Source organism: Bos indicus x Bos taurus, chromosome 18 (genome assembly GCF_003369695.1).
Source record: "Bos indicus x Bos taurus breed Angus x Brahman F1 hybrid chromosome 18, Bos_hybrid_MaternalHap_v2.0, whole genome shotgun sequence".
NCBI classification, from domain to species: Eukaryota; Metazoa; Chordata; class Mammalia; order Artiodactyla; family Bovidae; genus Bos; species Bos indicus x Bos taurus.
Window position 1 is genome coordinate 4,916,135 of NC_040093.1, and position 17,578 is coordinate 4,933,712.

The 17,578-nt window shown below is 46.4% G+C and overlaps 1 protein-coding gene across 1 annotated transcript; it reads right to left on the reverse strand.

Annotated features, from left to right (window-relative positions):
- Positions 1–427: 427 nt before the first annotated feature.
- LOC113876046 (cationic amino acid transporter 3-like) lies at positions 428–6,962 on the reverse strand. The gene is given in 12 exon segments (XM_027514855.1): positions 428–1,109; positions 1,276–1,384; positions 1,659–1,825; positions 2,016–2,215; positions 2,399–2,501; positions 2,604–2,743; positions 2,909–3,134; positions 3,292–3,404; positions 3,611–3,797; positions 4,141–4,299; positions 4,872–5,271; positions 6,827–6,962. Coding segments are annotated over 11 exon segments (1,830 nt in total). The 5' UTR covers positions 5,251–5,271; positions 6,827–6,962; the 3' UTR covers positions 428–1,062.
- Positions 6,963–17,578: the final 10,616 nt, after the last annotated feature.

The following is a 17,578-nucleotide window of genomic DNA, read 5'->3' on the forward strand; positions in this document are numbered from 1 at the left end:
GCATCCCACCTTCACAATCCATAGAGACTCAGAGTGCCCCTTGAACCAGAAGATCCTCAAGTACACGGAGAGATTCCAAACAGCCTCTATGTCCTGTGGTTAAGATTATTCACCGCTAGGAATATTTTCTTTCTTTTTACCATGATTGCTACTGCTGAGGCTAAGTCGCTTCAGTCATGTCCGACTCTGTGCGACCCCATAGATGGCAGCCCACCAGGCTCCCCCATCCCTGGGATTCTCCAGGCAAGAACTCTGGAGTGGGTTGCCATTTCCTTCTCCAATGCATGAAAGTGAAAAATGAAAGTGAAGTCGCTCAGTTGTGTCCGACTCTTCACAACCTCATGGACTGCAGCCCACCAGGCTCCTCCGTCCATGGGATTTTCCAGGCAAGAGGACTAGAGAGGGGTGCCATTACAATGCTTGGTCATTTTTATTTTTAAAAAATTTTATTGGAGTATAGTTGATGTATAATGTTGTGCTAGTTTCTGCTGTACAGCAAAGTGAGTCAGTTATATATATACATATATCCACATTTTTTAAAGATTCTTTTCCATTTCATCCATTTCAGAGTATTGACAAGAGTTTCCTGTGTTCTACAGTAGGTTCTTATTAGTTATCTATTTTTGTATGTATATGTACTACTGTATGTATATGTTCATCCCAATCTCCTAGCTTATCATTTCACCCCTTCCACCTCTAGTAACCACGAATTAGTTTTCCACATCTGTGACTCTATTTCTATTTTGTAAATAATTTCATTTGTACCATTTGTTTAGGATCTTCATATAAGCAATATCATATCATATTTGTCTTTCTCTGACTGATTTATTTCACTCAGTATGACAATCTCTAAGTCTATACACATTGCTGCCAATGGCATTGTCTCATTGTTTTTAATAGCCGAGCAATATTCAATTGTATATATGTACCACATCTTCTTTACCCATTCCTCTGCTGATGGACATTTAAGTTGCTTCCATGTCTTGGCTATTGTGAATAAGCACTAGGGATATCTTCATCAATAGTCTGGGAGATGGAAGCTGGTGGCTGTTGATCACAGTTCTACCCTGAGCTGTATCGGATCCCATATCCAAAGTATATGACAAATCCTAGTAAAGAAATGAGATGATGAGAAGGAAAATAGGCACTCTCCTCACTTACTAATGCCCAGTAGACCTCTTATTATGGCTTCTGACAAAGTTTGGGGCAGACATAGTAGGAAGAGGGTTGGGTTCAGTCAGTCAGTAGTAGTTTTTATCCCAGAAAACCACTTACCAATGGCATTAGAGATGCCAATTTGAGTCCAGGTCCAAGTGTTTATCTTTGTCATCAAGTAGACATTCATAAAGATGCTCACCAGTGGGAGGACAGGCACAGCAGGGACCTGTGGGCAAAGTCAGTCCATCCCTGAATGCACCCTGGGTATCTGAAACATAAGCCATACCCAACATGGGTGAGAAGACTCCAGTCTGATTCCAGCTGTGTGTTCAGTGCCTACTCAGATGGAGGATCTAAAACACTTAGCATGGATCAGCAAAAGATCCATTTGTTTTAGAAATTCCCCTTCTTCTCTGGTCCAGAAAAGAATGTTTAGATCTCAAAGCATGCAGACTTCATTCACTCAAGGTAGACACTTTGGGCACATAAAGTCACCTTACCCTGAACATAAGAGGAGTGGGGTCCTGGGGCTGCCTCCAGATGATGGCCGTGACCCCAGTGATGAGCAGCAGCAGCAGCACAGCCACTGTTGTGAGCACGGGATCTCCAGAGAACACCTGGCTGGGCCACTGGGCCAGGATCAGGCTCAGGATGAGCATCAGAAGAATTTAAGGTGGAGGAGAACAATTTCAACTCCAGAAGCCAAATAGATCAAGAGCTTGGATCATATCCCTCCCGAAACCGCCCACCTCAGGAAGGGCCATCATATCTCCAAGATTCCTCAACTGATAAAATATATGCTCCCAACCTATCTTGTCAATTTCAGAATACCACCAAAGTGAGATCCTACTGCTCACCAAGCAGGAAGGCACATCCATAGACAATCTGGCCAGATTTCTGGGTGGGGATGGTGCTGGGAGGGAACCACAGACTCTTTAGAATGTTTGAGGTTCCTGCTTCAGGTTCAGAGTCCAAAGGATTTCCTTCAAGTGTAGGCTCCATCTCAGTTTCTTCCTCTGTTTTCTCATTCTTGACAAAATTTTTACCTGGGTGTTACCTTAATTAAAGATATGAAGGCAATATTAATAGCAGCTCCTACTCATGGAACATCATGCAGTCTAATTAAAATCTTTCTGGACTTCAGCCCAGCAGGACAATTATAAGGCAGTATGAAGGTAGATTTTTCCTCATCAATCCCCACGAGTCTAAAGCCCTCAGCCAACATGTAGTGAATTCTCACCTGAGGATGAGAACAGAAAATGTCCCGAGGGTATAAGCAAGCAGGACCCCAATTATCATGAGTTCAATGATATCACTGAGTTCGAAGAGTAATGCCATGACCCCTAGAATGAGGGCACGAACAAGGTGGGGAGGGAGTGAAAACCAGTATAAACATCCAAGGTAAGAAATTTGACCAGAAGAAGGAGTGGGCTTTGTTTACTTACCTGCAAGAAATCCAGAAGCCGTTATGGCCATGACAGGGGTGCCTGTACGGGTGTGGATCTGGGCAAGATCCCAGAAAAGGAGCCTGTCATTCGCCATTTCACAGATCAACTGAGACATGACAAACATGGAGCCCAGGAGGCTGGAAGGCAAAAAACATGTGAGAGGATGTAGAGAATCAGTACAGAGTGAGGCATCTCTTTCCTGTCTACATGTCGTAATGCATCTTGTTCTCTTGTGTCTCAATGCCAAGGGACAGGATACCTAAGAATCTGACAGTAGACAGGGAGAAAACCATGATACTGACCTGTATAAAAGAGCAAACAGGAAGACAACAGCCATGATATATCTGGCAGGGTCCCATCCAACATGGAGAAAAGCCTGTGGCAAAGGACTGTAAGGATGAATCTGGTAGTAGGGCACCATGAGGGTGAGTGCCGCTGAGAGACCAAAATACATCAAAAAGCAGATGAAGATGGAGATCACCATGCTCACGGGGATGGAATGCTGAGGATTTCGGGCTTCCTTGCCAGCTGGATAGAAGGAAGTACTGGATCAGAAAAACATACTGGAATGAAATCAGAAAATCCTCTTTCCTTTTGCACCTCCAAAATCTGGGTTCACCTTCTACCAATTCCTATGCCCAGGGACAGCCCACACCCCTGATGGGACATGCCATGACCATGTTACCTGTAGTGACAATGACTTCAAAACCAAAATATGCGTAGAAACATAGAGCTGCTCCTTGAAGAAACCCATCAAGGCCAAAGGGCACAAACCCTCCAGAACCCAGAGGCCCCAAGCTATGGTGAGAGAAGGAATGAGGAAGAAGGTGGGTTAAGTGAGTTCAGCCACTTCTACTGGATCCTCCCTCAAGACCACAAGTCCTGGGTTCCAGGATCCCCATTATCTGGATCCACCAGCCCAGCTGTCTTTAGTCCCCATCACGTTCCCAGCTGTACCCACAGCCCTCACTTCCACCCAAGTGCATTTCTATGGCCAAGAGTACCCTCCAGTCCTATAGATGTCACTGGATCCAGACGTGTTCGATCTGTAGTCCTCTTCTGTAAGCTGCCAGTTGTGCAGGTCTCCCTTAATGAAGGCAGAGATGATCATGAAGATTGGAATAAAAACATTCATGCCTGTGAGTACTTTGATAACCAGGGATGACACACGAGCTCCTGGAACCAGTACTCCTGTGGTAAAGATGGAATATGAAGCATCCAGAATAATCAAATCCATAGACACAGAAAGCAGACTAGCAGTTGCCAAGGGACTGGTTGGCAGAGGGTACCAAGGATGCTACTCAATGCCCAACAATGATTTTTCAAAACCTACAATGCACAGGACAGCCCCCCACACCAAGAATGATCCAGCCCGAATTGTCAGTGGTGCCAAGGATAGAAGCCGTGTATGTCCTCCTCTCCTGCCACTTTTGTTTCTAGTCCTAACCCCCCACATTCTGCCACCCAAGCCTTTCCATCCCCAGCTCCTGCTCCACACCCCACTCTTCTCATCCTGTTTCTGTCCCCTTCTCACCAATCATCACCAGCACCAGGGCCAGAGCGACAAAGTCTGGGAACGTGGCCAGGAAAGAGGGCATATACGGAGAGAAAGTCCCCTCTAATGCCTGAGAGATGTGGTTCCCAATCAGGCTGTCAAGGCTGTAGCTCCAGACCTTAGCCACACAGGCAGTGGCTGCATGGAGGAAGAAGAAGGAATATTCATTAACAAAATTAAGTACTCCTCTACCTAGTATCAGGGGATATCTTAAAAAAAGGACCAAATACGCAATCTCAAAGAATTTCTCTTTTTGAGGTGAGAAGAGCAGGCCCCAGATAATTCACAAAATAGGTCAACTACTCAATATGCTAGGAGGAAATAAATACTATGTGAGGAAAGAACACAGGAAATAGGAACAGAGGGACTGCAAGATGAGGGTTGAAAATTCAAACATAGGGGTAAAGGAAAATCCTACAAAGACAATTGACCAAAGATTTCAATCTGTTGAGGGGATAAGCCTGGGGGATATGCCTCCCTCTTATCCAGGGAACTCCCTACATTTCCCTGTACTTTGGGTTCTTGGTCCATCATTTAAGGCAAACAGGACAGAGCTGAGTTGAATGACATTGTGGAGTTTTCCTGCCATTATTACGCACTTCACCTCTGCAGGTTCAATAACTAAGTTCTCATGAAAGAGTGAAGATCCCAATCCTGTCTCTCAGTTTCCAGATCTTAAGCCCACATTTTCCCACTCCCCATCCTCTTACCAATAAATAAGGTCAGAATGAGGTTCCAGCCAGTGATGAAGGCATACAGTTGTCCCATGGTGACGTAGCTGTAGAGATACACAGAACCAGAACGTGGTACCTGGGCCCATAATTCGGCATAGCAGAGCCCAGACAACAGAGAAGACAGGGCAGCCACCAGGAAGGAGATGATGATAGCTGGTCCAGCTATGTATTTGGCCACTGCACCAGTCACAATGTACCTGCCAGCTCCCAGGCTTCTGCCCACACCCAAGATGACCAGGTCTAGAATGTCCAGATAAGTTGTGGGACTCTCAGGCTCTGCTATGGGCTCCAGCAGCCGCCTTTGGACCAACTTCTGACCAAACTGGTGAACATACTGATACAGCAGCCTCGACATAGTTGAGGAGGCTCAGACCTGCTGAGAAAGAAAGACACAAAGTCATCTAGAATGTCCATCCCTCCCTTGGCCCTGGGAGTCCAATTCCATGAAGCAATGGGGTGATGAGGGGCAGGTGATACAAGGACACATGGGGCAAGTTCTGCATCTCTGAGTTTGGTTTCTTCAAACATAAATAGGATTTTTCACATGTTTCAGTTATTGGAAAGTTTGCTTGAAGAGAAGTGAGGGGGAGCAAAATCCCTTTCCCCAAAATGTGCCACTTTGGCTCATGGATTTTGGGCTAAAGGCAATTCAGACACAGCAGACTCAGGAGGAGCTCCTTGCCTCTCCCTTAACTGATTGAAATATTAATAATTCAGATGGGGGAGGTCTATACTAGGAAGAGAGCTATCACCAGATAAGTTTTCATCTCAGAAAGACTTGTCTGCACATTTGTTCACCAAGCATTTGCTCGTCCCATCTTCTTGCATTGTCTTCCTTCCCCTCAAAGCCCCAGATCCCTACCCTCTTCTCCTTAGCTCAGAGTAGCCTCTGAGCCAGAACTGTCTAACTGTCTTGAGCCTCAGGGTTTTCATGGGGCTCCCAAACATAACAAACTAAATCTGTTAATCTGTCTCATGTCAATATAATTATTAGACCAGCCAAAGAATCTAAAAAGTAGAATGGTGGTTTTCCAGAGGCTGTGATGAAGGAGGAATTGGGAGTTATCATTAAATACAGACACAGTTTCAGTCTTACAAGATGAAAAGAATTCTGGAGATTGGTTGCAGAGCAATGTAAATATACCTAATTTTAGTGAACTATACACTTAAAGATGGTTAATGTGGTCAGTTCTGTTATGTGTATTTTGCCAGTATTTCTAAAATTGCTCCCAATGATAAATAATAGAGCCGACTTCACAGTTGCTGGATATAGAAAACTCAAAAGTGATTTAATATAAATCACCAAACAGGCTTCCCTCATGAATACCGAAATCCACAGATTCTCTAATTCCTTATAGTTGCCCCATGATACAGATGAGGAACCCACAGATACAGAGGACAGACAGTGTAGTGAAGACTGAAATCAGTGGTCCACATGTCACATCCACTATATAAGGGTGATTATTGGTTGTGTGTGTTAGTCGCTCAGTTGAGTTCGATTCTCTGCGACCCCATGGACTGTAGCCCTCCAGGCTCCTCTATCCATGGAATTCTCCAGGCAACAATACTGGAGTAGGTTGCCATTCCCTTCTCCAGAATATCTTCCCAACCCGGGGATAAAACCCAGGGCTCCCACATTGCAGGCAGTTTCTTTACCATCTGAGCTATCAGGGAAGTCCAATTGTTGGTTGTACATGAGTCAAAAAAAGTCCATATCGTCAGGACATTGATCCAATTACCCCTCTCCCCGACACACCTCTTCTCACACAGACTTATATATCCCAGCTCCTGTTTTCATCTGGAAAACAGGTCTCTCCACCCTCAAGTTGGAGCTGGGCTGACCCTCTGCACTCTGGGGTTGCAGAGGTCTCTTTGGGAGGACGTGAACTCAGCACCCAGTCTCCTACAGAAGAGGGTGACCCAAGACTTACTGGATCCTTGGAGCAGAGCCTGGAGCACTGGGTCAGTCAGGGAGGCTGAGGGTAAGCCTTACGGGCCTGGAGCTGAGACATCTCCAAGAACCAAAGCAGGGAGTCCTGAGCACAGAAGACAGTCCTCACCCCTGGGTTGTTGGGGTGGAGATGGGGCTGGGCGGCGGGGAGCATCTGCTGTGTTGCTATCAGCCCTGACTCCTCTGTGGTTACCCTCAGGGACTAGTTCCAAGATGATTTTTGTTGCAGTATAATATTCATAAAGTAAAATTTACTATTTTAACCATCTTTAAGTGTCCAGTTCAATCGCGTTAAGTACATTCACATTTTGTCCAACCAAATTCCAGGACTTTTTTTCATCTGGCAAAACTTAAACTCTACACCCATTCATCAACAATTCCCCCTTTCTCCTTTCCCAGTTCCTGGCAATCACCCTTCTGCTCTCTGTCTCTGTGAAACTGACCACTCCAGTGGAATCACAGAATATTTACTTAAGTGGAATCACAGAATATTTGTTAGTGTTTCCTGTCAGGCTTATATCACTTAGTAAAATGTCCACAAGGTTCCTCATGTTGTAGCATGTGTTAGAATGCCCTTCCTTTGTAACGATAAATAATACTCTATTGTTGGCACATATCACATTTGACTTACCCTTTCTTGGTCAATGGGCATTTGGCTTGCTTTCATGCTTTAGTTACTGTGAATAATGCTGCAGTGAACAGGTATTTACAAATATATCTTCCAGAATGTGCTTTCAATTCTTTTGTATATATTCTCAGAAGTAGAATTTCTGGATCATGGGGTTCTAAGATTTTTATATGTTCATGATGGAGAAAATGTTCACATATTGAGGAATGAGGAAGTCATTTTGGCTTATCCATGGTTCATCCTGAACTGTATGTGAGCTAAGACAGCTTGTCCAACCCTCGCAGCTCATCTGCTTTAACCACTGAGGTAAAGAGCGTCTGTTTTGGAGATAAGGATGAGTAACTCCCTTCTCATGGCGTCCGTGTTAACGCTCCCTGAAAGATAAGGCTCCCTTCCCAGACAGCAGGGAGCTGTTGCCTCGCTGTCTCTGTACTAAGTCTGTCTCTTTTGAAACCTTGAAGGAATGCACTCTGTCGTGTTGATGTGTGCGCTTTGTTTGGATGAGGTGTAAGACTGTGCTGGAAACCGGGCTTCAATGGAGCAGCTTCCCAGAGCTATAGGGACACTGTCTCCCTTGCTGTAGTCCTCAGTTTGACTCAGATAAAACTCTTTCCTATTCCTATTCCTATTACAGATAGTTTATTGATTATTTCTGGGGACACTTGAATTCATTTGACCATCAGGGACCCTGAGAAGTGTGGGCTGTGAGACTCAGGACCCCACTTCACCCTGCTCCCTCCCAGTCCTCTTCTGCGACTCCAGTCCCCACAGTCTGCACGTGACCTGACACACTCCAGTGTGGGGGACCCCAAGCCTAGCTGTGCCTGAATCAAGAGAAGGGGAGTTTAAAATCTCTGATGTTAATTCTAGCAACGAAAGCATTTTTTTTCATCACTTCTGCCGCAGCAACAAAAGCCTTTAACAAGCATCATGCTTGAGTCCAGCCTTGCCCAAAGGGATGGAAGAGGATGAAATGGAATGCAACTTAGTCCTCTTCTTCAAGCAGCTCTGTTTGCTGGGAGAGATGAGTACGGAGGCAGAAGAGAAAGAGGAGGTAAGAGGTAAGGATGACTACTTCACTACACTAGGCACAACCATGTCCCCAGCAAATGTACCCTAAATTACATGACACATGCACATTTAATAAATGAAGCTCATTCATTGTCTATTGGAACTTCAGATTTACCTTGCCCCCCTGCATTTTCCTTGGCTACCCTAAACTGGTTGCCACAGTAGATCAATGATAAGGGGAGCAAAAATTTACTTTGGCTCAGGACCTCCCTGGCAGTCCTGTGGTTAAAATTGTATGCTTCCACTGCAGGGGGCATGGGTTTTATATATATATATATACATACATATATATATGTATGTATATAAACTTTATACAGACATCCTAAATCAATCAGATGCAGTTTTCTTTTTTTATTTATTTAACAGTAGACTCCTGTTTTTAAAATTTGATTAATTAATTTATTTATTTTTGAGGGCAGTGGAGTCTCATTGCTGCACACAGGCTTTCTCTAAGTTGCGATGAGCAGGGGCTAAGCCCTGTCCAATGCTTTGCACCCCCATGGACTGTAGCCCACCAGGCTCTTCTGTCCATGGGATTTCCAGACAAGAATACTGGAATGAGTTGCCATTTCCTCCTCCAGGGGATCTTCCCAACTCAGGGATGGAACCCAGGTCTCCTGCATTGGCAGACAGGTTCTTTACCACTGAGTCACCAGGAAAGACCTTTTGGGAGGGGGGTTGTGACTATAAGGGACACAAGGTGCTGTTGTTACTCTGCATCTTGATCTGGGTGCTCATTACAACTGTATGCTCTATTTGAGAAAACACAGCAATGCAAAAAAACCGGTAATGACACATGCACTTCTGAAAAAGTATAGGGCATTACCATTCATAAACATAAGCAAACAGATAAATAAATAGCTGTGAAATGCAAAACCCCAGTCCTCTATATTACTTTTTCTGATTCCAATCTATATGAACTCACTCAATAGACAATAAAAGCCCTTCAAGTAACAGGTCTCACCCCTCAATGGATTAACAAAGTATTTAATCAGTAAATAACAGGTTTGGGGACGTCCCTGGTGGTCCAGTGGCTAAGACCCTCCGCTCCCAATGCAAGGGGTCTGGGTTCAATCCCTAGATAGGGAACTAGACTTCACAGGCCTGCAGCAACAGACACGGCAGTCAAATAAGTAAGTAAATAACAGGGTCTGTGGGAGGCAAGAGGAAAAAATTTCTTATAGTTGTATTTATTTATTTGGCTGCCGTGGGTCTCTGTTTCTGCATGCAGGCTTTCTCTAGTTGTGGGGAGCAGGTGCTACTCTTTGTTTCGTGTCCAGGCTTTTCATTGTGGTGGCTTCTTTTATTGCCAAGCATGGCCTCTAGGGTACTCAGGTTCAGTAGTTGTGGGACAAGGGCTTAGTTGCTCCCAGGCATGTGGGTTCTTCTCGGACCAGGGATGGAACCTGCCTCTCCAGCATTGGCAGGTGGATTTTTATTCACTGGGTCACCAGGGAAGTCCTGGAAAATTCTGATGAAATATTTCTTCCACTACATACAGATAATAGCGAGCATCCAGGAGGGTGTTTTTGACCAGCCGAGCCCTGTTCTAAGTTTTCCTTCATTTCCTCTTCACGACTCCCCCGTGGGATGGGTACTCTTCCCATTCCTGCATTACTGAGGAGACCCCAAAGAGGCTAAGCCCTAGAGAGTCAGAACCAAACCAGGAGCTCGGCCCTCAGGCTACACACAGAACCAGCAGAGCGGACCCCCCTGGAGCGGGGCCGGGGGTGGGGCTGGTTCATGCTCCTGGGGGTCACTAGCTCCTCCCCTTCGCGGTGCTCCTTATCACTTAGGCGCTGACCCTTCTGGAAAACCTGCTCATCATCACCTTGACCCTGGCCGACTGCCGCCTGGCCATCCCCCAGGGACTCCTTCCTGCGGCCCTTCTCGCTGCTGGAGGTGGGCTTCACCTCAGCCGTGACCCCGCAGCTGCTGGCCCACCGCCTCACGTGACGTGGGACTGTCTCTGGAGCAGGATGCTTCGCCCAGACGGGGCTCGACTTCACCCTGGGCCCCGCAGAGCCCCTGCTGTGGCTGGGATGTCCGCTGACCGCTGCCTGGCCACGCCGCTCGGGTGGTACCCAGCGCCCCGCACACATGCGCGTCTGCCCGGTCCTCGAACCCGGCGGCTGGGCGGACTGCCTCCTCTTCTTCACTGGGCCCCTCACCTGGATGTCCTCTCCCCGTCTGTGGCCCCAGCATCCTGGACCACTCCCTTTGCAACAGCATGCCCTTGCTGGAGCAGGTGTGCGCGGCCACCCGGCCCCTGCCGCTGGCATCCTTCCTGTGGCCGTGTGCACCCTGGCAGGCCCCGTGGCAGGGCCCGGCATGTCCTACGGCTCTGCATCATTGGCTCAGGCCTGCACCTGCCTTCCTCGAGGGGACTCCTTCTCCACCCACTCTTCCCACATCCTGTTGGTCTCCCTCACCTCCGCGAGCTGCTCAGCCTCCCCCGCCCCGCCCCTTCTCTGTGTACCTGAGCCCCAGGCAGACCACGTGGCTTGAGCTATAAAAAGGAGGGACTTTCTGCCACGCGATCATGTTGACCCTGGTGAACCCCGTCATCTGCTGCCTGAGGAATGAGCTGGTCCAGAAAGTTAGCAGGAATTTGCTGATCAAGGAGGCTGAGGTTTTCTCCCAAGAAACTCAGAGCCTAAGGTTTCCAGAGGGGCTGCTCGGTATTTAATCCATTTCTTTTTTTTCAGTGAAGGCCTTGGAGAAAAAGTTTCCTAGTGGGAAAGCTGATGGTGGTTATTTCTGCATTCTAGCAGAATAGAAGATGAAATGGATTGCTCCTCTGCTCAGAAAGCACAGTCATTTGGCAGTAACCATGGAGACTGGACATGAGTTTGAGTAAGCTGCAGGAGTTGGTGATGGACAGGAAAGCCTGGGGTGCTGCAGTCCATGGGATCACAAAGAGTTGGACACGACTGAGCCTCTGAACTGAACTGATGGAGACTGCTAGTCATTCTGCTTATCCAGTCTTCAGGTTAGTAACAGAAGACTTTGAATTTTATCCAGACACATAATGTCCAGTAACATTTCCCATCCTTCCTGCAGCTCCTTTGCTCTCATGACTGAGTCTTAGAGGATGGGGTGTACATGGAATGATCTATGTGTTTCATGAACTGTGATTTCATAAGAAAATTGCCTTCTCTCCATTTTTTTCCCCTCCCATCTTCCTGCTGCCTGGGGAATGTGATCTCTGTGGAAGGACAAAAGGTGGAAGCAACTGTCGAGAGTAGAGACTCCATCGAGCTCCCCAGATGGCTGGATGGTAAAGAATCCAGCTGCCAAAGCAGGAGACATGGGTTCGATCCCTAGGTTGGGAAGATGCTGTGGAGGAGGAAATGGCTACCCACTCCAGTATTCTTGCCTGGAAAATCCCATGGACAGAGGAGCCCGGTGGGCCATAGCCCAGAGGATTGCAGAGTCGGAAACAATTTAGCCACCAAACACCACACACCGCATCACTCTGGGTCCCTAGATGAGCGTGCGGAACAGCGCCGCCTGCTGGCCTTGCATCAACCGCAGACATCCTCTGTAAGAGAAAAGGAAAGTATCTTATCTCACCGCGAGGATTCTTGGTTACATCAGCTTACCATAAACTTCCCTGGTAATACAGCTATAAAAGAAAATTCTCAGAGTAAAACCCGGGCTGGAGAAGCCAAGATAAAGGGACAGAACCTGGCATTCCCTGGCCGTCCGGTGGTTAGGACTCTTTTTTCACCGCTGGTGGGTGTGGGTTCAACCCCTGGGCATGGGACTAAGATCCCACAGGCTGCACGGCCAAGGGAAAAAAAAGAAAGGAAGGAAGAAAAAGGTGGAAGAGAGAACTGCTGTGGAAGTAAAAAAGGTGTGCACTGGGGTGGAGAGGGTGTTCCAGTACAAATCAGGCTGGGCTCCAGGGACCACACTTGTTCAGGAATCCAGAAACCAGAGAGGAGGTGGGAGTTCTCCATTGCCTCCCTCCCTGTCCCCTCTCAGGTCTCACCTGTTTCCTCTGGAATAAACTTAGCTTTGTCAGTCTTACAGGTCTGTTCCTGGTGGTCGTAGGCTAATTGGGCAAGAGCAATACATATCAATAGCTGCAAAGCACTCTGTGTGCCCTGAAGGATAAGTCCAAGATCCTAGGAGAGCTTCTAAAGAGAGACATGAGCTGGTCTGTGATATTAAGAACCTGACAAATTTTCTTTAAGTACCACCCATTTTTGCTCTATGTTAATTTTTCAAATACATTTTATTTTTAAATTTATTTTTGGCTGTGCTGGGTCTTCATTGCTTTGGGGGCTACTGTCTAGTTGTGGTACGTGGCTTCTCATTGCAGTAGCTTCTCTTGTTGCAGAGCACGGGCTCTAGGGAGTGTGGGCTTCAGTAGCAACGGCCTGTGGGCTCAGGAGTTGCAACTCCCAGGCTCTCGAGCACAGACTCAGTAGTTGTGGCCCATGGGCTTATGTACTTCTCCACATGTGGGCTTTTCCCAGACCAGAGACTAAACCCATGTCTCCAGCACTGGCAGGTAGATTCCTTACCACTGAGCCACTAGGGAAGCCCTCTCAATGTTCATTTTCAATATCATCAGCAACAGGAACAGCAACAGGGCAGGAACAGTGGGAGCCTCTGGGGCAATGATCTGTTAATATCTGACTGTACCTCAAACCCACTGAGGGAGGGACCAGTCAGGCTGGGAGCTTCCTGCCAGGGTCTGTGGTCAGAGAGTGAGGACAGGGCTGAGGAAGTTGCACAACCTCGAGGGGCACAGGAGGCATGACTGGGACCTGTTGACAGCGGGGCCCTGGGCAGTGGGAGGACTGACACTGTGACAGCTTTGGGGAGCTGTGTGATGTCTGCAGGTCACTTCACTGCTTTGGCCTCTTTCAAATTGGAGCAGTAGTCTGCCGGGTTGATAAGTGCTTCCAGCTGCTAAGGGTTTAAAAGCTTGAACTATGGAGCCAGACTGACTTGAATTTGAAGGTCATCTATTTTCTAGCCCTGCTGTACAGGTCACATTCTCTGGGCCTCCCTCGGAGCCTCAGTTTCCCCATCTGTAAGCTGGGAGTGATGGTTTCTCTTTTTGGTCACTTGGTTATGAGCTGGGGATGCTGGTGGTGATGAGCATGTTTGGGCAGGGGGGAGGGGAGCGGTTAGAGCTTGATGTTTTATGTGACAACAAAGGGGGTGACAGAGGATGAGATGGCTGGATGGCATCATTGACTCAATGGACATGATTTGAGCAAACTCCGGGAGATAGTGAAGGACAGGGAAGCCTGTCTTGCTACAGTCCATGGACTCAAAAAGAGTCGGATGTGACTTAGCAACCGAACAACAAGGGTTTATGTAAGCCACCATTGTGATAGCCCATGGAGCAGCCTGTAGTCTCATTCAGTTGCTAAGAACTCAGCATTTTGTCACATCTCATGTAAAACAAGTCCAGCTTACAATGCGTTAGTGAGTAACGTAGATTATACCGATGATGGAGCTGAATGGGGGCAGAGAGAGTTTTCATCATACCGCATAGAGTAAGACAATTAAAAATTCCCTTTAATCACTGGGACTTACCTGGTGGTCCAGTGGTTAAGAATCTGCCTTACAATGCAGCGGACATGGGTTCAATCCCTGGGAATTTAAGATCCCACATGCCGAGGAGCAACTAAACCCTCATGCCAAAAATAGCCTGAGTACCACAACTAGTGAGTCTGTACATCACAATGAAACGAAGATCCTATGTGTCCCCAGCTAAGACCCAACACAGCCAAATTAAAAAAAAAAAAAAAAAAAAAAACTTCTTAAAGAAAAAGCAAGGATATGTCTAAAAAAACTAGGATATGTCTCTCCTACATGAGGGAATTTAGATTTACAGTCAACATGAAAATCGTGTCTCAGACTTCTGCCAGAGATTCTTCAGTATACTTTATCCAGCTTATGTTCAGAAGCTCAGTCCTGTCTGATTCTTTGCGAACCTGTGGACTGTCACTCACCAGTATCCTCTGCCCATGGGCTTCTCCAGGCAAGAATACTCGAGTGGCTTGCCATTTCCTCCTCCAGGGGATCTTCCTGACCCCGGGATCAAACCTGTGTCTCCAGCATTGTCAGGCAGATTCTTTACTGCTGAGCCACCTGGGAAACCCCCAAATTTCTTAACCTCCTTACATTTCTTTCCACTTATTAACACACTAGGATACTTATAAATAAAGATATGGCATTGCTGGGACTTCCCTGGAGGGTCAGAGGTTAAGACTGAGCTGCTTGGGGCACAGGTTCCATGCCTGGGCAGGGAACTAAAATCTCACATGTCAAAAAAGAGAGAAAGAGACAGAGATGTCATTGTCTACAATCAGAAAATCACATCTTCTTAGTGAGAGGGAAAAGTCTCAAGAAGTATTTTATGTGTTTCCTGAATTGGCTTAAAAAAAAAAAAAAAAACATTGTCCCTCCTTATCTATAGAAGCAGAAGTTGAAGTCATGCACTGGAATGGCTCTTTTCCTGTGTTTCCAGAAACAGTGCTGAGCCCCAGAAGGCCCCAAAATTGCCAAGTCTCTTCCTTCCCATGAGAAAGAAGGGTTTTCTTGAAAGAGTATTAGGAAACAGGTTAGTGATTCAGCTTCCCTCCCCTCTGAATTCCTAGAACTATGTTTTTCCCTCCTGGGAAAGGAGGGGAAGAGGTAAGGTAATGAGAGCGTCATCGGGGAAGCCCAGGTCTAACCCTTAGAGGGTGCAGACTAGCACCACCTTCTTTCTCACTCCCTGCCTAAGAACTCGTGTGACTCACCCCTGAATTCCTCGAATGCATTCCCTGTCTCAGGTCAGAGCCTGCACCATGGCTCCAGGCTGCCTTCTTTGGTTCATTGTCCATTATCACCCTGAGATATCTTCCCTGGTGCAGGTCTGACTGCATCCCTCCCATACTCAAAACCATTCCATATCGTACGAAGGAATATTGTTGCAGTTTAGTTAACAACTCGTATCCGACTCCATTGCAACCCCATGGACCGCAGTCCACCAGGCTCCTCTGTCCATGGGATTTTTCACCACTGAGTCCCCAGGGAAGTCCCACAAAAGAATATTATTCAGCCATAAAAAGGAATGAAGTGTTAGTCGCTCAGTCATGTCCAACTTTTTGCAATCCCATGGAATGTAGCCCACCAGGCTCCTCTACCCATGGGATTCTCCAGGCAGGAATACTGGAGTGAGTCGCTATTTCCTTCTCCCAGGGATCTTCCTGACCCAGGGATCGAAAGGTCTCCCACATCGTGGGCAGATTCTTTGCCATCTGAGCCGCCAGGGAAGCCCCTCCCCCAAAAAAGGAATGAAGTACTGATATATACTATTACATGCTGAACCTTGAAAACAAATATATAATATTGCCCATGTGTGGAATTTAGAAAAATGGTACAGATGAACTTATTTGCAAAGCAGAAACAGATGTAGAGAACAAATGTATGAATGCCAAGGGGAAAGTAGGGATGAACTGGGAGATTGGGATTGACATCCATGCCCAGTAGAGAACAGTGAGAACCTACTGTATACCACAGGGGACTCCGCTCAGTGCTCCGCAGTGATCTACATGGGAAGGGAATCCAGAAAAGAGGGGGTCTGTGTACATGTATGGCTGATCTATTTTGCTGTATAGCAAAAGCTAACACAACACTGTAAAGAATTTTATTCCAGTAAAATTAATAAAAAGAAAGAAATGTAGACCCTCACACCCACTAAAATAGAATTTTTATTTCAATAAGGTCTCCTGGTGATGCACATTAGGGTTTGAGAATCCCTGCCTGGAAACATGATTTTGCAATTGTAACCAGAAATGTTCACTAACCCCAGTTCCATTCCTTAACTACTAAAAAAAATTTTTGAAGCATTGTTGATTTACAGTATTGTGTTAATTTTAGGTATACAGCAATGTGATTCAGTCATATAATATATATATATATGTATATTATTCTATTTCACTATAGTTTATTACATGAAAAGCCATATTGTTTATATATGAATCCAACTTTATTCTGAGTCCAGAAAACTTGACTGGCCCTCACGAATGCCTCCCCTTTCCACCAAGCACAGGGGTCCTGTCTTTCCTTCTAGAAGCATTGGCAGTTGAAGAGGCAGACTTCCAGTGTAGATGGTGGTTGAGGAAAGAAGGAAGTGAGAACAGGACGATTAAAGCACGTCACAAGTAAGCGTCACAGCCAAACGGCTCATCTCTGAAATTCCCAGTTTACATAGACTATGGAAGGACTTACGCTGAGTCCTACTTCTTCACTTCCTCACCAAGCCTATAAAAGTTTTGGGTGAAGCTTAGAAAGCTTTTCCAAGCTCTCACTTGACCAGAAAAGCCCCAGGGCAAGGGGTTGGGGGACAGGAATGTGAAGACCATAGAGGGTGTCCACATTGCATCACTGTCCCTAGAAAGACCTAGAAACCAAAGCATTTCCCCCAAACCCCTTCTTCACCTTGTTGCTGTGTTCAAAACCATTCACTGCACTGAGGAAACCAGAAGGGAAAGAGACACGTGTACCCCAATGTTCATCGCAGCACTGTTTATAATAGCCAAGACATGGAAGCAACCTAGATGTCCATCAGCAGATGAATGGATAAGCAAGCTGTGGTACATATACACAATGGAGTATTACTCAGCCATTAAAAAGAATACATTTGAATCAGTTCTAATGAGGTGGATGAAACTGGAGCCTATTATACAGAGTGAAGTAAGCCAGAAGGAAAAACATAAATACAGTATTCTAACGCATATATATGGAATTTAGAAAGATGGTAACAATAACCCTGTGTACGAGACAGCAAAAGAGACACTGATGTATAGAACAGTCTTATGGACTCTGTGGGAAAGGGAGAGGGTGGGAAGATTTGGGAGAATGACATTGTAACATGTAAAATATCATGTAAGAAACGAGTTGCCAGTCCAGGTTCGATCCACGATACTGGATGCTTGGGGCTGGTGCACTGGGACGACCCAGAGGGATGGTATGGGGAGGGAGGAGGGAGGAGGGTTCAGGATGGGGAACACATGT